The following is a 24,948-nucleotide window of genomic DNA, read 5'->3' as shown; positions in this document are numbered from 1 at the left end:
AGCATCCCTTAAACAACCTAAGTCTGTACCGTTGTTTGCAGTGTACATCAGTGTTCAGGCAACAAGACTTGCTTGCATTTTGAATTGAGAGGTTTTGCCCTCTCCCACAGAAGTCAGTCCTATGCTTTGACTGCAGGTGGCAGTACAAGACAGCATCAACTCTAACAGTATCTTTTAAGTAGTGGAAATGTGTACAAAGTCTTAACACAGTCCCTTTCACTTTGCAGTGTTTCATGTGGCTGTGTGTATAGACCCCTAAGCCAGTCCGGTTTAAAAATAGCTCTTGGCATCTTGCAAAACAATGGCTTTACCATTATTGCTAAGATTTTATATGCTTTTTTTGTTTCTATTACAACATGTACTATAATTGTGCTCATGAATCTGTTTAAACAATTGTTTGGCCCTTGCGAAGAGAAGTCTCTGTGAGATGAATTTATTCCTATGAGAAGAGCTCCTGTAAAACAGGAGTGGACCACAGGCTTCCACCCAGAAGATCTTGCTTAATACCTTTTTACTTTGAGTTAGCTGGTAAATGTTCAGAGAGGTGCAGCCAGCATCTAAGATATCAGGCAGTCTATCCTGAGGTATGGGTTGCTCCCTTCACCTTACAATTCTAAAGTGCAATATTTAAAATTGGTGATATTTAAACTATTTTATTGCTTATCATTTTAGTTAAGCCATTAAAATATTTGCATGATACAATGTTATATATGTATTATTCTCAGTATGTAGCAGTTAATTATGTCACACTATAGTAAGCTGGAACAACAAATTAAAACCCCTTTGCATACATAAAAGCTTTTAATCTGCAATACAGAGATAGTTCTTTTACTGTGTTTAATGTTTCAATTGTCCAGTTATCACACTAATTCCCACCCCTACTCAATTCTGCAGAAACTCCGCTGCTTACTGTTGACCATCAAAACTTAGACTCCCGTACTGTTTCTTCCTACGCAGCTCTGCTTCCTTTTTTAAAATGTGAAAACTTTCACAAGTTTGATTTCATAGTCCCGTAGGTAATGTCGTTTTGCACACTGTTAGGATTCATGACAATGTTTTTAACTTACATGAATTTACATGGATGATTTTTTTTAATTGTACTTCTGAAATAAAAGCAACAATGACTTCTAAAGTAATGATAAATTTGTTTCCTATATTGCTGAAGAAACCTACAAAGCATTGCAAATTTGTAACTTTTCTCTGTTATAAGCCCATACTGTAAGGTTAATTGTCTAATATTAAATTTTAGTTTCATTTTTATGTGAGTTTACAACACGTTATTAAGTCTCTAGATAGTATGTGAAAGTTTCTGCTAGCTTTCTTCTGTAAACTTTGTTATAAATAGCTTTTGTAAACACCCCAGAATGTTGGCCCAAAACAGACTTATATTCAGAAAAGACAGAAAGAAGTTGGTGATCTGCATTTTATTGGAAAGATTCTTGTGCTAGATAGTGAATTGTTGTGTATATATTTGCGTGAAAGTGGTGTTGTTGTATGTGCTTTGGGTCATATGATTTAACTCTTGGTCAAGTATTTGAAGAAAAACCCAGCAGAGTAGGCTGTCCTGGTATGTACCATGGCTCAGTTCCGCTTTTGTTTTTTATTACTGCAGTATCTTGAAGTTGTCCCTTAGCCTGGTAGGGGAAAGATAAGAGAAAGGTGTTGATTGTGCAAAGGACAGCCTTGTCTGCTGGAACAGACTCTTTACTCAAGGACCTTACAGCCATTGGCATACAGCTGTTTGGCTAACGTGGACCTTCCAGTCTCTGTACAGATTTGGGTGGATGGGGCAGAGCAGGGGGAGTTAAAGTGATGGAGCCATTGCAGAATAGCTCACACAGCATGAAATCAGAGTTCCTGTGTTTGCAACACTGGTTTGTCCAGCTGGGTTGTATATACTGAAGCAGGTAATAGGGCAAGGGATTCATAGAACGGCTAGAAGAAAAAGATCACCCTGTGCTCACTTGCACTGTTTCTGTGGCCCACTTCTGTTCAAATCAGCTGTCAAGCCCAAGAAATGTGCTGTTCCAAAACAGGGCTGTTTTCCTGTTCATTTTTTTTCCCTTTCTAATTTATGTATTTTCCTAATTTTAAATTATCACCTGAATTTCTGTTAAGGATGATATGTAAATCTCATCTCTGCTAAGTAAATACTTGATTGTAAAGGGCAAAAATAAAAATAAAAAAAAGAAATTAGGTAAAATGAGAGGCACAGGAAGGATTTTATTCTTCTACTCTCAGCTTTGCTATCATTTGTGTAACAGTTGGCACAAGGCATTGTTTATCAAAAGGCAAGTAGTCCGTGCCTGGTCGTTCATAGGACTTTTTTTTGTGGTGTGGAGAGATGTTGCATCTTTGCTTATTTTAAGCCCAGCCTAAGATTGTTTTCCATTTGTACATGTCAGTAACGATTTGACTTTTAAAATTTGATCCTGTGGAAGGTACCTGAACTGGGGATTTGGGGATGAGGGAAAATCTGAACGAGAATATTGATTATTATTTTACTTGTAGGTAACAGCTGTGCCACTGGAGTTCTACTGCAATGACCGAAGTGCAGAATATGAGCGCAGGGCACTAAAGGAAGGAGGAAGTCTTGAAGCAAAGCAGTGTGTACTCAATGGAGCCCCTGAGCTAGCAGCTGACTGGATGAAGCAATGCTCCCAGTTCTTCCCAGAGTATCCAGGAGGGCTGTTAGGGATCAGGCCTCAGAACGGCTGGTCTTTTATCAGGATACCAGGTAAGTTTGGAGGTTGTCATGGAACAGAGATGAGATAAATAAGGATATCTGCTCTTCAGTGGTAATTATGCTTGATTATGGGCTTTTTGAGGGGGTGGTTGTGTGTTTATTTTTCCTCCTGAGTGAAAGTTAACCCTGGTATCTTAAAATACACTGTGATTTCATATTCTCTGTCTGGAGTAAAGCTGTCAATGGATAGTGAACAAGTCTAATACAAACTTTTCTAATGCTTACAAATCTCTCTTAGCATGTCAGCCTTTCAAATGACTGTAAAGAGATGGATTTGCTTACTAAAGTCTACTCTCACAACCAAATACTATTTTGAGGTTGGAGATAGGAAGATTGCAGGAAAAGTAAGTGTCATACCTTGCCTCCTAGTGTATTGGAAGACCTTCGTATTGACCTAAGAGATCTTTTGTTGGCCTTCCTAGTGAAAGGATAAACATTACTTGTAGCAGTCTACCATGAGAAGGACAGGTTTGGGGACCAAGTTCAGAGGAAACTGGCCTGGAAAACAAGGCATGAGGGATTTACTGAGTTTCAACTGAAATAAAGAAGACTTATTCATATTTCCTGGTAAAGTGGGAAAAAGGTACCAGTGTACTAGTAAAGTAAATGAACTTTTTTCCTAGAATTAGACTGAAGTAATCCAAGATTTGCTAGAATTTGATTGCCAATACTGCAGTGACTTTTCACGGGCTGGACACACTCTAGCTGTCAGATGATGGTCCTGGCCAGTGAGCAGAGTTCTGCAGAAAGTACTAGAGATCTGAGAGATAGCCAAGAGGAAAAACAGCTTACACTGCCAGATGCTAAGTTATTCCCAGACCCTTTTGGGTCAAGGATGTTTGGCAGGGGAAGTTAGTACAGTAAAAGGAAAATGGCCTTTTTCTTGCTACAGTCTGGTTTAAGAAGATACCTCATAAGTACTTGGAGTCATTTGAAGCACGTGCACGTTTGTATCTATGTAATGGAGAAATCATTTTTCATGAGCTTGCACTAGATTAATGCTCAATGACAGTTGATGATTTTATAGTTTCTTCAGGAATTCATTGAATTGTTTTATCAATTATTTGGAAACAGAAAATGAATCACTGTAGCAGAAAGGAGGGAAATAGTGAAGGGATTAATTGAAGTAGAAGGCATGGATAGAGAAATGAAGAAAAGTAGCCGATGTAGGATAGAGAGGGGGCTGCATTCTCTTGACAAGATTTCCATTGTAAGCTGATGACTTTGTCATCAGCAAAAATTTGTAGAGGAATAAAGATGGGATACAAGAAGCTTACAGGAGTGAGTGAATAGGTGCAAGGTTAGGCAAATTGTTGTCAAAGCACAACAAAGAATTCGGTTGAGAAGGTGGTTGGGATCAGTGTGTTATGTAAAGCTGGCTTAATTTAGGAGGTGTTGGAGCTAAAAGTGGATTAAAAAAAAGTAGTTTTGTACAGCTGTTTTAATTAGGTGGAAAGTAGCATTCAAACCTAAACTTATTCTAGGAGGAGAGGGCACATACCACAACAGGACAACTGTGTTTATACATGCAGGAGCAGGCACAGTGCATTACAGAAAGTGACTGATGTGCTGAAGGAGCCATTTACAAGGCTGAAGTCTAGCAAGTGTCAAATGGAACAGTAGGTGTGAAGGTCTGTGGTAAATAGGTGACAAGAAGAAAAGGGTATACCTCTCTCTCCTAACCCTGATCTATCCTCTCCCAGACTCGGCATTCCCAGTACCCTGGCAGCAGGCTCAGCTGCGATCACTGTGGGAATCTCTTGAGGCTTTTCCTGTTCTTTGAAAGAAAAATGGTCCTGGATTAAATGGCAGGAAGTGTCTGAGTCCTTTTAGCATCGATAAAAAGCACAGGCCTCACTGGCTGTTTACTGTGAGAGCCAGCTAGCTCCTCACTGACCCCATTGTGCCGTGCAGACTGTCGGGAGGGGAACCAGGGGTGTCAACTGGAACCCAGACTTTATCTCTTTTTCCTCTGCTTTTTGCATGTCCAGAGGCACTTTTTCTCATTCTCCAGAGAGCGGTGAGCCCAGCTACAGTCATCGGCCAGAGCTCCTGACAAGGGTTATTTTGAGTCATAATCATTTGTAACTATTCTTCCCAGGCCATAGGATCCCACTGTATCCCCTTGTAGATAATTTATGTCCATATCCCTGCGTGGCTGGAGGCAGGGACTTTTTTTTTCCAGACTGAAAGCCATACAATATGATTTGACAGTTACTTTCTTTTTGGTCTGGTTTTCTTTTCTTGTTTATTTCATACAGTGCTGAAGAACCCAAAAATTGCGTCCTAGGGAGAGTTCTTTGATGTGCAGTCCAGGACCTCTATCTCCTGACTGGCTTAAAATTTTAAAAGTTCCTTTGATGCTATTAAAAAAAAAAAAATTTTTTTTTTTTTTTAAAATCCGAAGACATTGTCATTGGAAGTTTTCACCAATCATTTAAAATGGGAAATGTGGAATTGCAAATTTTGGAAGCACCATTTAAAAAAGAAGTAAACTGCCTTTTTCTTCCCCCAAGGTAAAAGGGAATGAGAAATAGAAGTGAGAGAAACCAGAGGTGGAAGACACTTCCCCCCCATTTTGAATAATTGTGGTGTTTTCTGAAGGTGGCGTGAATAAAGAAGTACATTTTCTGTTACCGGTTTCCAGAATTTGTCCTTTGAAGCACTAGGTGGCAGGCTTTAAGCATGCAAAAATATTTCATGTTGGAAAACACAATGGTATCAAGATAGCATGCTTAAAGATGCCAGGTTAAAGTCAAATGGTTTTCTCTTGCAGAGGTGATAAATCTTTTTTTGTTAGTTCTGTTTTGCTTTCCTAAAAACCCCCCCACTTTCTCGCCAGTGCAGTCTGCTCTGACGCTGAGATATTGGACAAATTATGAACTGTTAACAAGTTGCTAACTTTTTAGACTGTAAGACCATCTGCAAGTAAGTTCTTTACTTGTAATTTGCATTTTATTGCTATGTAAAAATAGTAACTTACACAATGGAGACCTAAGGAGCCAGCAGCAAAGGACACGCATCATTTCCAGTTACCAAAACTTAATTCTACGTATTCATGCCTGTGTGAGAAAAACAGTAGCATTTTGCTTTTGGAAACTTGCTAATGTGTTAATCTGACTCAGTCGAGGTTAAGTTTTGAACAGACCCTGTTTGTTCTCTCAGTTTCCTTCCAGTCAGATGGCTTTTGGTTAATAATCATACTAGTTTGTCATGTATATCTAGACTTTTCATGTTGCTTCACTCAATTCATTCTGAAATAGCAAGCAAGCTGACCAATTAGAATAAAAGCAGAATGTCATGGCTGTATGGATTTAAAGGAAAGAATAACATTTTGTATAAAGCATAAACATTCCTACTGTGCGGAGTTTTTGGTTTACATAGATGTATTTTAAAACCAAATAACCATAAGTTGTTTCCATTTTTACTTAATTGCCTAAGTTCAAAGTTTGGTTTTCTGTAGAAGAATGCATGAAACTATTAACTATTTGTATGTAATTGAGACTGAGTTCTGTTCCAGAGATGAGTGTGTCATTATACATTATGTTGCACTTAGAACAAATGCTAGCCTGAGCTGTGGTCTTGAGTTTTCCTTGCAGTATCTCCTTGGCTTGGCTCTGTAGTTGATGGATTCCCTAAGGTAGTTGCTAATGATTCAAGCAATGATATAGCACTTGCTCCTGGCAAAGCAACAAGATCACCATCAAAAGGGAGAGCAAATTGGAGAAGAGTGACTATCTAGATAGCAGACAAGCAAGAAGGAGCAGAGCTCTCTTGTCTTGGATTCTTAGCTAGTGAATTGCAGGAGCATGGCTCTAAACTTACCAAAGGAGAGAGCGTTCACAGCATTGGCTTATAGTGCAAATGTAATAGCTAATAGTTTTAAGTGATATTGACAACTCACAATTTTTTGAATTTCAGAAAGCAGGACTGTTGGCTGCATCTTCTGATGTCCTAATGTAGATCCCACTAATTCCAGCATGAAGTCCATTATTTATATTTAAGCTAAAGGGTATTTTTGAAAGAGCTCTTGATTGACATACTAAAGCGATGAAGAATCCGCCATGTTTCTGAATAAAAGTGTTGCTGACTAGTTTTTCCTCACTATTGGAAGGATAAGAGGGAAGCGTGCCTTGTTTTTACAGTCTTAACAAGTTGCTGGATACTGTGCCTTTCTCTGCTAGTATAAAGTTCTCTTCTGTTAAAAACCTTTGCCCAAAAGAACCACCTTGAATAGTGCCAATTGCTCTTTGAAAAATTGAAATGGATCAAGTTTCTGAACTCCCTCACTGCAGGAAAAGTTTTTTAACACACTGAAATCTTGGAGATTTTTCCTGAACACTTTCTGGTTTTTACAACCTTTCTGAAAGGCGCACTAAACCTAGGCATGTTATTTCAAAATGATCTTTTGAATTAAGTACAGAAGAACAAACACATTCCTGCTTTTCTCAGCAAACCCCTGGTTGCATGTGCAAAAATCAAACTTAGCCCTCTGTGCCACATCACTACACTTGGGCACTTGTGGACTGTGGTGCCTGCCGTGCTCATAAGATCTTTTTAGGACCTCTGTTGTGTGATCTGTACTCCTCTGTACCACTAGTGTGAACTTGGTTTTAGCTATGTTAAAATGCATGGTGCTCAGATGAATGAATTAATTTTTGTATATACCTTTTTTTTTTTTAATTGGAATATTGTGCAAGACAGTTAACTGCCTTACAGAAAGCTGGATTTTCTTTGGCCCATCAGTTAATTCATTCTGTGCAACAAGAAGCATGCAAAAGTGTTACCTGCTAGACGTTAGAGGATGGTACCTGCTAGACATGTTGAAAATATTTGGATTCTGTACTAGCCTGCACCATCTGCAGTTGTCGACTTTCCGTTTTGGCTGTAAACCTAAATTCAGACATCCCAAAGAATAAAGAATCATCAGTGGCCTTTCCAACAGATAATTTTTTTGGAAGAAAATTTCTCTTCATCCTCTTTCAAGAGTAATGTATTGTTTACTGAAGTTTATGTACAGAATGTACAAACAGGAAGATCTCCTTCCTGAAAAATACTTCATGAGCAGTGCTGAAAGAGAGAGGACACGGAGTATAAAATCTGAAGTGACTTAAAAGATTGCCATCTGGAAACATTTCTTAAACAAACAAGAAAAAAACCCAACCCAAAAAGTGGAGGGCAGGGAAGAAAAAGAAAAGTTAAAGGAGTGCTGTGAAGGGCCTGTTATTTTACAATAACCTAGAGAACTGTTCTTCACTTTCCATGTTGGTTAGGGGTTTGATCTTGAAACTGGATCTGTGGAGGATAAGTCTAAAGCTCAGCAGCAGGTAGCAGCAAATGTCCAAAGGACAGCGTTTTAACGTGTGAAGTGGACAAAAATTTCTTTAACTGTCAAGGCATGTTGTGGTTGTTGATCTGGTCAGGATGAATCCTTAGATGAGGGAAATGGCTGTCCAAAAAAGGATTGACTCCATACTTGTGAGGAGATCAATCTGTAATGAGATTTTGCCAAGTGGGTATGTTCATATACTCCCGTCCCAGCAAACAAAAGTTATTGTTAGCAGTGTGATTGTAAGTGTCAGCCAGAAGGGATGTTGCAGTTTCTTCCATCACAGCTCATTACTTTAGGGGTTATAATGCAGTGAAGTGCTAGGAAAACTTAGAAGTTAACTTGTTGCATGTAGCTGTTTTGGCTTTATTAGTTACCTGCTTTTCTTCCATTTCTTTTTAGACAAAGAGAGTCTGATCACTGACAGTGGAAAACTTCATGCTCTTGATCTTCTGTTGACACGGCTGAAATCTCAAGGACACAGAGTCCTCATCTACTCCCAGATGACGCGGATGATTGACTTACTGGAGGTAGGAGAGCTATAGCCTACAGAAGACAAATTCTGAAGATGCAGATTTAGCAACAATGTTTTGGAGAAAATACTGTAATTTAGATGCAGCAAACCTGATGTAAAATTGTTATACTGAAGGATACCTAGTAAATGCATTAATATGAGAATATAAGAGCTGCCATACAAAGTTAGACTTAAGGTCCAGCCTAGTGTCGTGCTTCCACTGGTGTACAACAGCAGATGGTATGGGGAAGATGTACAAGAATAGTGATACTTGCTTACGTAAGATTGCTTATAGCTTATTTGTTGATGACATTTAGGGTTTTGTTTTTGTTTTGTTTGGTGGTTTGGTTTTTTTTTGTAAGTAGCAATTCTGCTTATATTGTTTTTTCCGGAAGAATCAAGATTGAAGGGTTTCAAGAGCAACTATATATTTCTGGTATGTGTTCTTTGCAGGAATACATGGTTTATAGGAAACATACTTACATGAGATTGGATGGTTCTTCAAAGATTTCTGAACGAAGGGACATGGTAGCAGATTTTCAGAACAGGTAATGTATTTTACAAGGTGTTTCTGTGCTAAATTGTGTGTACATAGAGAGTTAGTATAAGATGTAATGGAAATAAATTAAATTTGCACTTAAATTATCTTTCCTGATATCAAATGGACCTCATTTATCTGAAACAGTTTCTAGGTGGTTTGCTGACCAGGAGTCACTGGTGTTGATATCGAACCCACTTGTATTTAGGAATTTGTCATCTGTGAAACAGTATTGGAAGCAATTTTAGTGTGCCCACCTATTGTGCTTCTTGCCATTCCAAATATGCTATTGCTTGTAAAGAAGCTCAGTAGAAAGGCAGCAAATGTTTGTTGGTGGTTATATGCTCTGACAGTTGACTGTGAAGATGAGATTGAAAATCTTGCATATGCTAGAGATTTGAAAGTGACCTAGTTTTCTGCAAAACAGACCATTTAAGCATGTTTTATTAAGAAACCTTAAACTAATATACAAGTGATAAAATGAGGATTTTACTAGGTAGTAAGATATGCTAGCCCTTTTCATTTAGTAAAACAAAATGGATTCTTACAATTTTTATGAGCACATCAGGAAAGAGTATGTAATCATCTTATAATAAGTTAATATATTTTAGTATAACTTTGTCTCCACTAGGGTGCATTATTTATAATGATTTAATTTATGGTTATTAAGTTTCCTTTTAATCGTGAGATATGGCTTGATAGGATGTCACTTTGGTATGGTAGTTCACAGTAAGGTTACCCTTCCTGCACGTTGATGTAAGCTTGTAAGAAGGTCACTTCTTTTTCAGAGGAGTTAGGTTCATAGATTGTTGTTTATTGCAGGGTGAAAGCGGCATTCTAGACTAGAGAATAGTCCTTGCATTAGCGGTCCCGAGGTATCATAGCTGAAGATAGGAGGGGAAGCCATATACAGCCTTTCAGGCCCCTAGTTCATGAGGCTTAAAGACCTGAAGGACTGTGTTGCAATAATGAGTCTTATAGTGAACTCCTCAGAGCAATAAAACTTGAAAAGAACGTGTGCCAAATACCTGAAGTAAGTGAGAGGACCACACAGTACCTTTCTCCCTGTTGCCAGGTGTCGGAAACAGGTTCCTTGCAGGTTATGAAGTCCTCCTGGAATCCTGACTCTTCTTCCTGTAAGGTCCTTTAACCAAAAGAAGTGAAGAAATTTGTTCTTATTAATGAACAGAATTTGGTTTTATTAATGAGTAGAACAACTGAAGAAAAATAATCATTTCGGCAGGAAATCCCTTTGAGATATAGGTCAGCCAGTCTAAACAAGAATTCCTATTAAAGTGTTAGTTGAGTTCCTCTTGTACATGATTTACTTACGAGAAATATTTCCAGGAAAAAAAAGCCTGACTGAGACTAAACTATCCTGCAGGATATCCTAGCAGGGTGATGAAAATATATATAGCTATGGAATGATAATTTGTTCTAGTAGACTGTAGCACTGTCCCCTTTCTTTCCTTCCCATGTGGCATTTCCAGAAGCATTTCACACCTGGATGTTCAGGTGACTGTCTATATATGCGTGTTCCACTATTGTTACAAGAGTGAAAAGATTTCCTGGCCAAGGATTACCTGCATTGTGAACAGGCACCTGCTGACTCCTTTGGCTTTGTACCTGCAAGATAAAGTCTAGAGATTGACAGCTGAGCTTCAGTTCCTCCCAGCTGCCCATAGCTCAGGATGGATTTTTGTACTCTTAGATTTTGGACTGCCAGAAGCCTTTCTAATCTTAGAGTTCTTGGTGCTTTTTTTGTGTGTGTTAATTCATAGTTTTCATAATTATTTCTATTGTCTATTGGTAATTTAGGGGGGGCAGGGGGAAATCTTACCTTGGACCAGAATGGGTTCTTTGAGAGTCTGGTTTTTATGATACAGCCTTGCCAGGTACTTGTGAATGTCTTGAAGTTTGAGTCCTGAGAAAACGGTTCTACTCGACCTTCAAGGATATGGATTCCAAAACCCTTAGTTTTTTTACATTTGTTGAGTTGTACTAGCATATGCGTAATAGCCTGCAATACACCCACACTTCCTCCAGGAAGGGCAAGAAAGACCCTTTAGATTGGATGAGTGGACTTTCAAGGACAGACTGCCTACACATAGTTAGTCAAGAAGGAAATGTCCCATGCTGCTCATTCAGCAAGAGTTTCTGGTGCTTTACTAATTTTGCATGCACTAGTATACAGACAGTGTGGTACCAAAAGAATGTGGCATTGCAGAGTGTCTTCTCTTAAGCAGAGGGCATTGCTCTGTCACTATGAAAGTACAGTATATCAACATCTTTGGAGTCCTTACTGGTACTGTCTGCTTTGTTTGTGTCAACCTGTTCACAGGTCCATATGGTGTTAAACACTTTTAAATACTTCTGACCCCACAGTGGCACTAGTGAGGTTCACAGCCTTAGCAGAAATCCTGATTTCGCTGTTACCACTTGAGTTTCATCAGTACTTGGTCATTCTACGTGTAGACCTGTCTCCTTTGTCTTCTGTGTGCGCAGTGTTAGAACTGCCATTGAATCTCAACAACCGTTGTCCGTTTTGTCTGACTCCTCAGATTGTAGCTAGGGGCTTAATGCACTGTTACAGGTACTTGTCTAGCATGCCCCACCCTCCTCAGTTACATAAAGGATTACTAACTAGGCTTAGAGGATTATTCAAAGTCAGGTATTGGGACGCCTCATCTCTCTTTTAGCAGCCAGCATCCCTAAATCTGGTGCCAGCAAGTCTAACCCTTGGGGTTAGTATGACTGTATTACGGTTTGTGGATCTCCCAAGGACATGTTCAGAGATGGCTTTCCTGAAGTATGTTGTGGAATGATGATCCATATTCTACTAGGGCCTTCTGTCTGGAGGGCCACGTTCACCAAAGGCAACTGGTTTGTCATCGACTTTCATGCTGTCTGAGGAATCCCAAGGAATGTAAATGTAATACAGTTAATGCAAACTGAAAATGCTCCAAGGTGGGAAGGACAGCATGTGTGCAGTAATAATGGAGTTCACTTACAGACAGTGTGTTTTAAAGAACTGAAGTTAGAGTGAAATGAATGACTTGTTTTTGTGCGGTATCTGATCATTAGTACTGTCTACATAGTCATCCTTGAAACATTTTACGGTCCATCACAACTGAATTGTTATATGACTATCTTGAGATGAATCAATTTATCCTCATTTTACAGATAAGAAAAGTGGACAAAAGAGATTAGAACTTGTAATTTGAATCAGCGACACAATTAGGACTAGAATTGAGAAGTTCTTAGACTGGACTTCTGTTTGTGCCAGTGGCCCCTTGTCCTTTTCTAATGTACCTCTATATTTGCCAGCTTGCCTTCATATTAAGATTTTTTTTTTTTTCCTTCCCCCCAGGAGTTGTTTGTTGTGTTCAAAGCACCAAACTTAGCACGAAACTTACATCTACACAGTTTCAACATTTATTTTTCTTTCTTTATCAATTGAGCATTGTTAAGGCAAGATCTTTTTAACGTGATCAGTTCCGTGAAACAATAAATTGTTCTTTGTCCATATGAAATCTTCACTTCCAATGTGGGCAAGATAAAAAAGCCCTGGTTTGTTTTGATAGAGATTAATAAGCTGCTATTGCAAACTGAATGTTTGCATGTTCTGACCGTCCTGATTTGTAGATTAACTTCTCTCACTCATTCATATGGTGTTTTTCTTGACCATGAACAGCACAAAATGCTCTGAAGTGTTCAAGTAATAGAAGTAGCCCTGATCACTTTATATGGGTCAAAAAATTTACTTCTGTGGTTATTTCTTGTTCATTGTGCACAAAATAAGGGGTTTTTAATCTCTCTCTTCTACAGGAATGATATTTTTGTGTTCCTGTTAAGCACAAGAGCTGGAGGCTTGGGCATTAACCTTACAGCTGCAGATACGGTAGGTGAAGTTTGGTAAAGTAATACAGAATAAAAAATCGGCTTACTGATGTTTAGTTTTCAGTATAAATATTTCTTTGCTTTTCCTGCTTCATATGCCTCCAACCACTGTTTTTCCCAAGCTGCTCATCTCCTGCCTCCCAGCCTCATGATTTATATAAGAAAATTGGTCTTCCTGCGTGAAAGTTGGCACTCTTTTTAGCCATGCTGATCAATATTTTTTAGTACTGCCATTCACATCATGAAATTGCACCAACCTTGTTTACTTTGCTCATATTTACAATATAATATTATCTTGATGATAAAGTTGTAGAATATTGGACACTTGGTACACAGTTTTTGGTCACAGTTGGAAGTATCTTCCTTCTCCCCACATACTTTAGTACCAGAGTCTAGAAAGGAGTTGGATGACTGAAGGGGTCTACAGGTGCAAATGACACTTTCATACAGTGAGTGCTGTTTCATGTATGACTATTTGCTCTTCAGGTTCAGCTGCAAAGGAATCAGTAGAACAGGTATCAGTTACCCTTTGTTCTGTGCACAGAAGAACAAAGCAGTGCCTCTAAAAGTACAAAGTCATTTGTCATTGAATATCAGCTAGTCAGGAAGGATAAATTGCTTCCCCTCTACTCAACCAAGGTGTAAAGGCATACTGATTTAGGTGAATTGCAAGGATTTGCACTCTGGAGCAGTTGCCACTAATCACTAGGGAAGGAATACTGACCTACGTGAACCATTTATCTCTTCAGTGACAGCTATTCTTGTGTTTTTAACCCAATACCTTATGTGCATGCAGGCTTGACCCCAAGACAGACTGTAGTCCTTAGCCACACAAAACCAAAGATCTCTGAATCAAAAATATTACATAATCTTTTTTTTTTTTTTAAATACTCCATCATATCGTGCTGTCACTTAAAAGAAATCGGAAGAAAGCAAATATCTGTAGGATTTTCAGGGTTGAAAAGTTCTCTTGATTGAAGTTGCTTCAACAGAGGAAATAGCTGGAAGCACAGGCATGCTCCTGCAGGGTCTTTGCACAAGCATTTTTAGTTCTGTGTTTTTGTAACTTTCTGAGTACTTCACTTTGCTGTCTAAAATTTTTTTCAATGTTTTTGTTTTGTATGCTTACTGTGCATAAAGTAGTGTTGGAATGATAGGGCAATATGAATGTAATGTGGCATTTCAGTTTTTTGTAGTGTAAAAGCACTAGAAGTGTTAGATAAGTGAACCTAGTTGAACCTAGACTTTCAGTCCAGGTTTGAAAGAAAAAAAATTGGAGTATTACTTTTCGTGTGAAATTCTAATTTGATGGGCTTTTTCTTCTTAAGGTAAGTAAGACTAAAATGGGTTCATGATGTGGTTAGCCTATAATTAATTACATGATGGTGATTTAATGTGGTGGCAAACTTAGGAATTTTGTGCCTCCGAAGCAGATTTGTTGAAGAAGATACTAAAGACATTCTGTGGAAGTTGAAACATTCACAGTGTCAATTAGTTTGAATTCATCTGAAATGCAATGGAAAAGACTTCATAGGACTGGGCAAAGCTAGGTTGATACAGCCTGCAGTGGGGTGATAATTCTGTGGTGTGTATAGTAGAACTTTTATTTTTATCAGTATATTGGATTTTTGTTTGTTTAATCACCAGGTGCTCTGACTGTATGGTTTTATTTAATCCTTTCTGTTCTGGTGTTCTTTTGCAGGTAATTTTTTATGACAGTGATTGGAACCCAACAGTAGACCAGCAAGCCATGGACCGGGCACACAGGCTGGGTCAAACAAAACAAGTCACTGTGTACCGGTTGATATGTAAAGGCACCATTGAGGAGCGCATCTTACAAAGGGCTAAGGAAAAGAGTGAGGTAGGAATAAAGAAATCATCTGGAACAAGAAGTTACAGAAACGGTATCACAAAACACGTATCAAAATGAGTAAAGAAACAGAAAAAGTGTCTGCAGGGAGACAGAGGAGAAGCTAAAAGGGAATGTCTTTGTTCAAATAAACAAATCGCTCTCCCTAACACAGCAGCATTACAGCTGCATTATATGAACTAGGAAGAAGCTAATTATTTACACTATGACTTCATAAAAACTGTTTCTTATGATGCAATGAAACTGCTCAGGCTTCTTTAAGACTAGAGCTTCCATCTTTGCTGTGTCAGGGCTACTGATTCCTCTCATGTTACACTGTTATACCACAGCTGAATTTTTTTTTTTAAAGAAATTTGGAAGGTAATCAAGTGAAAATTATTTGAGGTGTGAGGGTTGCCAGAAGAGCTCAGTGTCCTGCAGCGTCAAGCAGTAAGTGTATGTCGTGGTTTAACCCCAGCCGGCAACTAAGCACCATGCAGCCGCTTGCTCACTCCCCCCACCCAGTGGGATGGGGGAGAGAATTGGAAAAAAACCCAAAAAACCTTTTGGGTTGAGATCAAGACAGTTTAATAGGACAGAAAGGAGGGAAAAATAATGATAATGATAATAATTAAAAATGACAATAATAATACTAAAAGAATTAGAATATACAAAACAAGTGATGCACAATGCAATTGCTCACCACTTGCCCACCGATGCCCAGTTGGTTCCCAAGCAGCTATCTGTCCCTCCCGGCCAACTCCCCCCAATTTATATACTGGGCATGATGTCATATGGTATGGAATAGCTCTTTGGCCAGTTTGGGTCAGCTGTCCTGGCTGTGTCCCCTCCCAGCTTCTTGTGCCCCTCCAGCCTTCTTGCTGGCTGGGCATGAGAAGCTGAAAAATCCTTGACTTAGTATAAACACTACTTAGCAACAACTAAAAACATCAGTGTGTTATCAACATTATTTTCTTACTAAATCCAAAACACAGCACTATACCAGCTACTAGGAAGAAAATTAACTCTATCCCGGCCGAAACCAGGACAGTGCATTAGAAACTTTAAACCTCATGACACTTTATTGGCAAGAAAAAATTAAGCAGATTCACTTTCTTTGGTAGCAGTAGGTATACTATATACAACATTCAGACGTTTTGTGTACTCAGGGTGTCTTTTAGATTTTGTCTTAATTAGATGCTGATCATTGTGCTGCAGCAACTGAAGCATCTCCAGCTGCATGCATTCACGTTTCCCTTGTTGAAACACAACCCATTTTCTCTAGGATACTGTACTAGAGTCACCTGATATCAACCTGAAAATAAAGTGTAGTCTTTTTACTGGTGATCCAAATCATCGAAATTCAGTTATGCTAAAGCTTGTTCTCTTTTGCTAAGTTACAACTCTTCTTTATTGGTGGTTTTTTTTTAATATAGTTGCAGTACTAGAGGTTGAGTGAATTGCTTAAACTGAGACACTGACTCAATATGGAGATTTAGTTTTCAGTCAAGGACACTAAAAATGTTGTACCCTTTAAGAATGTGATCTGCATGATCCTCTGTGCAGATTACTTGAAAAGTTGGACTGGTAATTTATATCTGACAGGAGTACCGCTGTATTTTTTCTTTTTGTTCAGCAGTATATTAATGCTATTATCATTTGTTGTTTGTTACAAGGTGCTTTAGGAGAAGTGCAGCTTTGCACAAGGGATGGCAATTTTCTGCTTTCTAGCTCAGTTGCTTCTCATATTTTATACTCTTAATTATACTCTTAATAAATCTTCCCTGAAATTTTGCTGCTGACTTTGGTATGATAGAGAAGTTAATTCTGACTTACACAGATGTGCTGGCATCTTGTTTTGGCTGGCTTTCAGTGAAGGGTAGTGAGAATGGTTCATGGCTGCTTTGAGTAATTTTTCCTTTTTTCCTCTCGTTTTTTTTGCTTCTAGATCCAACGAATGGTGATTTCAGGTGGCAATTTCAAACCTGACACCTTGAAGCCAAAAGAGGTGGTCAGCCTTCTGCTGGATGATGAGGAACTAGAAAAGAAATGTATGTGAAATTCGTATTGCAGCATTTTCCCCATCTTCCACTTCATTAGCTTATGAAATCTGTGTTTTTATCTCTACAAACACATGTATTGCTGATAACAGCTTCTGTTTCCTGGCTCTTTTTGTATTGCCAGCTCTGGTTAGTACAAGCTGGTTTCATATCACTGCTGAGCTGAAAGATGAAGTTGTGCAAGAGAGACATGATGATGTGATAAAGTTTTTATTGGCACTTATTCAGGATCATTACATTGTTCCTGAATGACAAAGCTTTGACAAGAATTATGTAGGTCATGACAAGAAAAGTATTAGTAAAAATGCTGTATTTCATCATACTTTTGAAGCTGTATTAGAGGTATATGCTTTTATGTTGCTTGAAAGAAGAATTTCACTGTAAGACTTTTTAGTAATTTGATTACAAATAGTTTTAATACAGTAGTGTTTTCAATGTGGTTTTGTTTTAATACAGCTGACTTTTCTTCACAGTTCTGTTGTAAGGTTCACAAAAGGATATGAAATCTCTTTCCAGTGGTGACAACTTTGTATTTCTTTTCTGACAGTGCGTCAGCGTCAGGAAGAGAAGCGACAGCAAGAAGAAACAAATCGTGTGAAGGAACGTAAACGTAAAAGGGAAAAATATGCTGAAAAGGTACTTTGATGCAAAGACGTTGCCTGTGTGAGTGACACGAGTCGGAAGAGCTTCAGGCTCACTATTATGTGGTGTGGAAATATTTTATGCAAAGGCAGTCTAATGAGTAAAGCCTTCTTCCCTTCACCATTGAACATCAATCTGTGGCACTTCCTTACACAGAAGAGGGATATTACAAAATACGTATGCATAGTTACTTGTATTTTAATATCTTTAGCAACTTGAAAAATAAGGAAGTACTGCATACCCAAACAACACTGTAGATCACCAGTAGTCTACAGACAACAATTTGGGGACTCATGCTTGAAAAAACCAAAATGATCAACTGATTGTTCTATGGCATATAAAATGCTGACTTGATCAAGATCTTGTTCTGCAAGGACAAAAAGGGAATGTAAATGAAGCACCAAACACAGATAAAACCCATATAGCTATGTGGCTTCTGTGGAACAAGGGAAGATCAGTTTGTTTAAAAAGATGATCAAAACTAGTTTATGAAAAGTCTGAATTTTTGAGACACGGAGGCTTTGTGTTAATTGGAATTTTGTGTAACAGTAAAGAATTTCAAGCTCACTCCAAAAGGTAATGGAAATCAAAGCAATTCTGTCAGAGTAATTCTCCATCATTTGCACTATTTTAGGAAGAAAACAAACCCAAACCCTACTTAAATCTGAAGCAGGAGCCTTTAAGGGATCTCTTACTGTGTCCTTCAGAAATTTGTTTTGGGAAATTCTGGACACGGCATTCCTCAAGTTATAATACTGCATTAGATGTTGAGATTTTGGGTTGCTTATTCCCTTTCTTCTGTTTTACCATCTTTTTCATTCCTGGTATTATTTTATTTATTTCAGAAGAAGAAGGAAGATGAATTGGATGGGAAGAGAAAGAAAGAGGGCATGAACCTTGTGATCCCATTTGTTCCCTCAGCTGATAACTCCAACCTGTCTGCTGATGGGGATGACTCCTTCATTAGTGTAGACTCTGCCATGCCGAGCCCTTTCAGTGAGGTAAGACTCACTGCTGCTTTAAACTGTATACTATTTCAATTTCAATTGTGGCCTTACATCTTGTAGGATTCTTGCTTTCTGTTATCTTAGCTAGTGTAGAACTTTGAGTATGTGGGGAAGTGAGATGTCTTAAAGGTGAACCATGGAAATGAAAATAATTTATTGAAAACATAACAGCTGCTAATAAGCTGCCTTACAGCTCCTCATGTTATTTGACATTCCATTATTCCCCTCTTCATTCGCTCTCTGCCTCCCTTTCTTACAGCAAGTTCATGCCCTGACTCTCCTCCCTTTTTCAGACCCTAAAATTTTTCCATTCCTGCCTGCAGTCCCACGTACTTTCTTCCTACTTTCTTCTCCCTTTTTCCTGCCTTTTTCATGCTCACGTTTATAACCATGTGCCTTCTTCCATACTAATACCTTCCATAGCAAGAACAGTCTCTTTCTGCTCCTGAACCAAACAGTATCCCTCAAATAGCTCCTTGATGTTCGGTTTCTTTGTAAGTACTCCTTGCTAGTCTCATCTCTGCTTCCTTCCTTGCTTCTGATGCTGAATTAGAGTGTTTTTTTTCTCTGGAATTTAAATTGTAAATTCTCAGTGGCACACATCTTATTTTCCTTCATCTTTTTGTAAAGAATTGCAAATTGGTTTTGGCAGCAAATGTATTTTGTTCTATACTGTGTTGATTAAGATTCCTATGTTGTATTGTTTCCTTATTGACCAAGATTCTTATTAGCAGTAGTAGTAGGTTAAGAATCCTATTGTTTTCTCTCTTGCAGTTGAAGATGCACAGTTGAACAGCAGTTTTCTTAAATCTCTGTTGAGACCATTAGTCTCCTGCTTCTTAACTTAACATCTATTTTTATGAATTGAAATTAAGTAGCTCCTGGAGGTCTTTACTGCTGCTCAGCATGTAAATAGAGGGTGTGGTGTGATTAGGCAGATCATGTATCACGCTGCTAGTCTCACATAGAGAAAATGAGAGAGAACAGAATAAGTACCAGTTAATTACTTGTGATTGTATGTATTTTAAAGATCTTACTATGTTTGTACCCTTCCCTTTCCTAACCTGAGAAGCAAACGGCTTTGTTCTCTGTCATGTTTAGATATCTATTAGCAGTGAATTACATATGGGCTCTATCCCTCCTGATGAGAGCAGTAGTGATATGCTTGTGATTGTGGATGATCCAGCTTCTTCAGCACCTCAGTCAAGGGCAACAAACTCTCCTGCTTCCATTACTGGCTCAGTTTCGGATACCATGAATGGTCAGTACTTTTGCCTTGACTTACTACTAACGTTTATTAAACATTGACTTTGTATGGCTAGGTGATACATTTTCTGCCTTTTAACCAGAGTATATGCATGGTTGGCAAGATTTGGGGAAAAAATTGCCTTTTCACTGAGAAATTACTTCTGATTTGATAGGAAATCTGTTTATAGTCTGTCATTCACCACACTTTCCCCTTTTCTGCGTTAGTTACTCTTGAAGGTTTTGTCCTTTGTTCCTGTGTTACAGAGGGCTTGCCTTCCGTTATGTGCATATTACCAAATTACAGACAACCACAGAACTATTAATCTCTAAGCTTTTCCTTGAATTTGCTGTTGGGCTAATAATCAGTTGTCTGTTTCTAATGGGTGATTGGAGCAGCTGTAATTTTAAATAATGGCAAATGTTTTTAACTACCGTAGTTTTCTACACTGAAGTAAGTAGAGCCATAGTTCTTGACGAGTTTCTTTAGAGATAGCAAATGGAAGAAACCTCATATCTATCTTCAGGTAAGGAAATGCTTCATCCTGAAGTAGAACCTAGAATCCTCCACCTATTTGTGGATTGGATTCATAATAATAATGACAAGTAGTTGGAGTTAATAAGATGTGGTTAATGAAGAGTGAAGTTTTGTATACATAATTTCTTTTCATGGGATCACTGCTTGCTAACAGTGTCTGTGTTAATGTAAATGAAAAGTATCAGTTAATAGGAACAGTATTAATGTAAATGGTAGGTAGTTATGATGCTGTATTCATTTGTGAGTCACCTGAAATACTATAGCAGTTACTGTTTTAACATTCTCTTCTTGTTAAGGTGTTTCAATGCAAGATACACCTCTCACTGGGAGAGGCCAGTCAGGTCGAAGCCGGGGTCGTCCTAAAGGTTCGGGCAGTGGATCAAAAGGCGGCACTGGGAAAGGCAGAAGCCGGAAATCAATAGCGGGAAGTGCAGCTGCAATGGCAGGTGCCAAAGCAGGGGCAGCAGCAGCCTCTGCAGCGGCGTACGCAGCGTACGGGTACAATATCTCTAAAGGTATGTGGGAAAGGGGAGGCAGCAGACTACCCAGAGCAGAACCAGCCACATGAGATTGGATGATTGCTGTTTACAGCCTGTCAAAAAATAGATAAAAAGTGTTGTATTGTTGGTATTGCTTGTCCATTGTATTCTGAGATCCAGGCAATACACAATGTGACACAGTAATGGTGTGAGAGGATAGCCAGTTTCACTGCAGATGACCTTGAGAGGCTAGTCCTGCAGAAGTTTCGTCTGCCCTTTCAATTATCTCACACCAAATATTTTTCCTTTTGTTTTTTTGTTTTGATGTCCAGACAAATTGGATAGTGTTGTTTATCCCATGGGTATGACTGTGGCTTTCCTGCATTGCTGTCACGTTGAAGTTACAGCATCAGGTTCCAAAATCTGCTAAACTGATGGTGATGAAGGTTCAGCTTTACACCAGCTGAAGGTGGCCCAGGGTGTAACTGCAAGATGTTTTGTATTTTAAGGACATCCCTCTTCATTAAACTCTCATAGATTATGACTACAAGGTGGTCTTAGAACTGACTGTTAGTATATTGTTTGTTGTTGAAGAGCCATAAGTGGAATAATATGCTCACATGGAATTTGATTCTCTTTTCCATTGCTAGGCATGTCTGCAAGTAGCCCTCTACAAACAGCAATTATTCGGCCTTCTGGACTTGCAGATTTTGGACCTTCAAGCGCCTCTTCTCCCTTGAGCTCCCCTTTGAGCAAAGGAAACAGTGTTTGTGGGACCCCCAAAAGCTTAAACCTGACCAGCAGTCTCATATCAGAAACTCCAATTCGGAAGCAAAGCAAAGGTGCCCACACCTCGGGTGGTCGGTAGTAATTTTGAACCCCCAAAGCTTGTCTGAACTGCGTTGGCTTTCAGAGTAGACCACCCTGCCAGTTGAAGGCATGCAAGCAAATGCCTTGTTGCTGTCCAGCACGTGTGTGAAAAGAAAATCAAAGCACAATGGGAGGGGGTGGTTTATGTGAGCACTTTGATTATGTGTATTCCAAAAAACTATCTTTGCAGACACTGCGAGAAGGAGGGAAGGGAGCCTGGGGTAACTGGGAGAGTGTCAGCTTGTGTTTTATTGACGCATCTGACAAAGATTCCCAAGAAAGCATCCAGCTACTCCACACAGTATCCTGCAGCTGTGTGTGCTTGAAGTCACACCAATATACTTTCTCTCTTGTAGCTTGAGGTGGAACCCAGCGTTAGTTTTATCCTATGAAATCAGTATCCGAACCCCAGGAGTATCCTGTAGAGTCATAAGACATTTCCATACTGGCAGCTGGTCAGCGTATGTGCAGGGGTAATTGGGAGCTAAGCTGAAGACGATGTGTGATCAAAAAAAATCTTGGATTCTTCTAGTGTGGGCCTCTGGGTTCTTTAAAGGTTTGACATGCAAAGGAAGGTGTCTCAGGTAGTTTCCAGGGAATGGACTCTTTTCAGCACCATTTGTCAGGAGGAGGTTCAGAGCTGCAGAATACAGAGCGCTGGCAGGCCTAGTGAGAGCAGCAGCACTGTCTCTGCTTCACGCAGTGGAAGAAACCACAAGCCAGTGGTTTGGTTTGCATTTCAGAGTTCTCATCAGCACAAACGCTTGCTGTGTTCAGAATGATTTCTCTCACTTTTGAGGTGTGCAGAACTCTTAAAAGCTTAGGGGAAAAAAAAAAAAGGCTCTATTTGTACAAATCTTAAGAAGAGGGAAAAGTGAAGTGCCGAGGAAGAGTGTGCTGCTGCTCCTCTCACTGTGCCATAGCAGAGCGTGGTTCTGCAGCTTGCAGTGCTGTGAGGGGAGCAATGAAAAACAGTCCTGAGACAGAGAGAACTGTGCCATTCCCCCTTCCAGCCAAATTCTGGGAAAAAAATTGTCTCGTATCCCAGCCATCCATTGACTGTTCTTCCAGTGTGTTTTCCCTTCATCTTTGTGATCGTCACACATACCAGCTTGGTTGAGTTCACTGCGGTGTGCAAGTACCAGTAGCCATGTCCCATAAGGCTGATAGAAGGCAGCGCTGCCAGTGCCCATCTGTGTTCTTGTTCTCTGGTTGCTCCTTCCCCGTTCTCAATGCACAAACCCCCCCCCCCCCCCCCCCCCCCATAGCCCCTTGCTTTGCTGTAAGCATTGTCTGCATTGCACTGAGATTTAGGTGTGGGGCAGTTCTTCTGTCTGACACATTGAATTAAAAGGCTGTTCTGCCGGGGCACTTTCATCCCTTGAGAGAGAAGCAAGTTGAGTTGCAGGTCTAGGCTGTGACAGCGGAAGATGACTTTTTTATTATTATAATTTTTTTCCAACCCCAAATCCTTTGCCTGGCGTCCTACAGTGTGGAGCGAGTGCTTCCTGTTGGCTCTGCCTCTAATTTGCACACCTGAAAATAGCAGAACTGAACTTAGTTAGATTGATTTTTAAACAGATTTGCAGGGGATAATTGAGGGGGAGGTGGTGTTTAATTAACTCATGAAGACTTCCCCCTTCCCCTCCTATTCACATGTATATATGATATTTAGAGGGAATCAGACAAATGCCAAGCCTTTTTTCTCTTTGAATGTGCTGTCTATTTTTATAACTGAACCTGTACATATGTATAAAGAGAGACACATCTTTCTTTTACTAACTGGAGAAGAAAATCTTAAATAAAATGGAGTGAGATAATTTTATGTAAATCGGTGTCTTTGTGTTTTTTATGTATATCGCTGTATGAATGAGAGGATTAGGGAAGAGAGCATGGAGGGTGCGTATCTGGAAATGCATCTAGAGACATATGCTGCTCAATGTAATGCTCTAGAGTGTCTGCACTCTTCCGAGTATCATGTTTGTAACCTTTTTCAGTTACAACTGTACCCTTATCACATGTCTATGCACTGATTATCTTGTAATCTGTTTTGGAGTAGGTATGCAGCAGATCACAAGAAAACAGAAGCAAGTATAATATATGTAATTACATAGTACCTGAACTATGATGGTTGAATTCAATACAGTTGATCGCTTTGGGACATCATTCTCTACAGTTCTTTCTTTTTTTTTCCTTTTTTTTTTTCAGTGGGAGTTGAAAGGACTTTTTTGTGTGCAGTCTTGATTTTTCAAACTGCTAGACAGTTGCATCAATTTGTAATCCAAAGTGGAGAGAAAAAAATAATTTGTAACTTGAAAAGATTGCAAAAATGTAATATGTACTGTTGCATGCTATACTTTTGGAAGATTAAATTACTGCTATTTTAAAAATTGATAATATAAAAATATATTTAAGTCATTTAATCTTCAAAAGAAATACCAAATGACATCACAACTTGTGGCAAAAGTGCCGGTAGCCTATCTGCTTGCGAAACTTGTGTCAGGCTAACAAACTCAGGAAGATCTAATGTAGCAATAAAGTAAATGAACTGCTAGATTGTACCCAGTTTGATCTCTGTAAAAAGTTACATTTAAACAGATGCATTCTTTGTATTATGCATCATAGAAGAACTGAGATTCTGTGATACTAATCAAGGAGTTAGGAAGAATTCGTGTGACGGCTGTTGTAGTTACTTGATTTGAGGAAGGAAGTAGTGCTAGAAAGACAAAGACTGGGAATTTTTTTTAAGGAGTTGGAGGTAGTTTTGTGGGGAACGTTCCCCAATGCTGTGGGGAACGCTTCTGTTGAAGTGAGTAAAGTGGACATGCACACTGAAGCTTTGTTCTTTGAAGTTTCAGTCTGAGCATCTTTTCACTCTGACTGTGTATTGTGCACTTGTTTTATGGATTAACGGCAGAGAAAGTCACTTTCCTTCGAGGGATCAAGGTATTTGCTAGTGGCAGAAACAGAATGTTGAATCAACTGAGTTTGTGTTTTAAGCTGGAATGGTGAAATAGATGTCAGTATGTTTTGGGGGATGTTGGGAATGCTGTGTATTCCTCATGCTATTTGATTATAGCATTTACTCGCCAGTTACTACAAAACAGTTAAATACATTTCACTGATCAATACTACTGTTGAAGATATTTAAAGGTGATAATTTTCTTCGGTCATCTGAGAAGTTAGGACTAAAAGGTGCTGTCGTGTCCCACCCTCACATGCATTTTTGTC

At 39.1% G+C, this 24,948-nt stretch overlaps 1 protein-coding gene across 2 annotated transcripts in view; it reads left to right on the top strand.

Moving 5' to 3' along the window:
- Positions 1-22,948, top strand: part of INO80 (INO80 complex ATPase subunit) — a 65,586-nt gene extending 42,638 nt beyond the window's left edge. Inside the window, exons 26-36 of one of the 2 annotated variants that reach the window (XM_050896774.1) lie at positions 2,512-2,737; positions 8,478-8,605; positions 9,043-9,137; positions 12,956-13,028; positions 14,730-14,888; positions 16,825-16,927; positions 17,484-17,572; positions 18,427-18,579; positions 19,687-19,846; positions 20,665-20,883; positions 21,498-22,948. In XM_050896774.1, coding sequence (XP_050752731.1) covers positions 2,512-2,737; positions 8,478-8,605; positions 9,043-9,137; positions 12,956-13,028; positions 14,730-14,888; positions 16,825-16,927; positions 17,484-17,572; positions 18,427-18,579; positions 19,687-19,846; positions 20,665-20,883; positions 21,498-21,715 — 1,623 coding nt within the window. In that variant the 3' untranslated portion in view covers positions 21,716-22,948. Of the gene's footprint in view, positions 1-2,511; positions 2,738-8,477; positions 8,606-9,042; positions 9,138-12,955; positions 13,029-14,729; positions 14,889-16,824; positions 16,928-17,483; positions 17,573-18,423; positions 18,580-19,686; positions 19,847-20,664; positions 20,884-21,497 lie in introns of both variants that reach the window. The other variant, XM_050896773.1, reaches the window with a different exon arrangement.
- Positions 22,949-24,948: the final 2,000 nt, after the last annotated feature.

This window comes from Gymnogyps californianus, chromosome 5 (genome assembly GCF_018139145.2).
Source record: "Gymnogyps californianus isolate 813 chromosome 5, ASM1813914v2, whole genome shotgun sequence".
NCBI classification, from domain to species: Eukaryota; Metazoa; Chordata; class Aves; order Accipitriformes; family Cathartidae; genus Gymnogyps; species Gymnogyps californianus.
The sequence above is the reverse complement of the archived record's forward strand: the minus strand, read 5'-3'. Positions and strand labels throughout refer to the sequence as shown.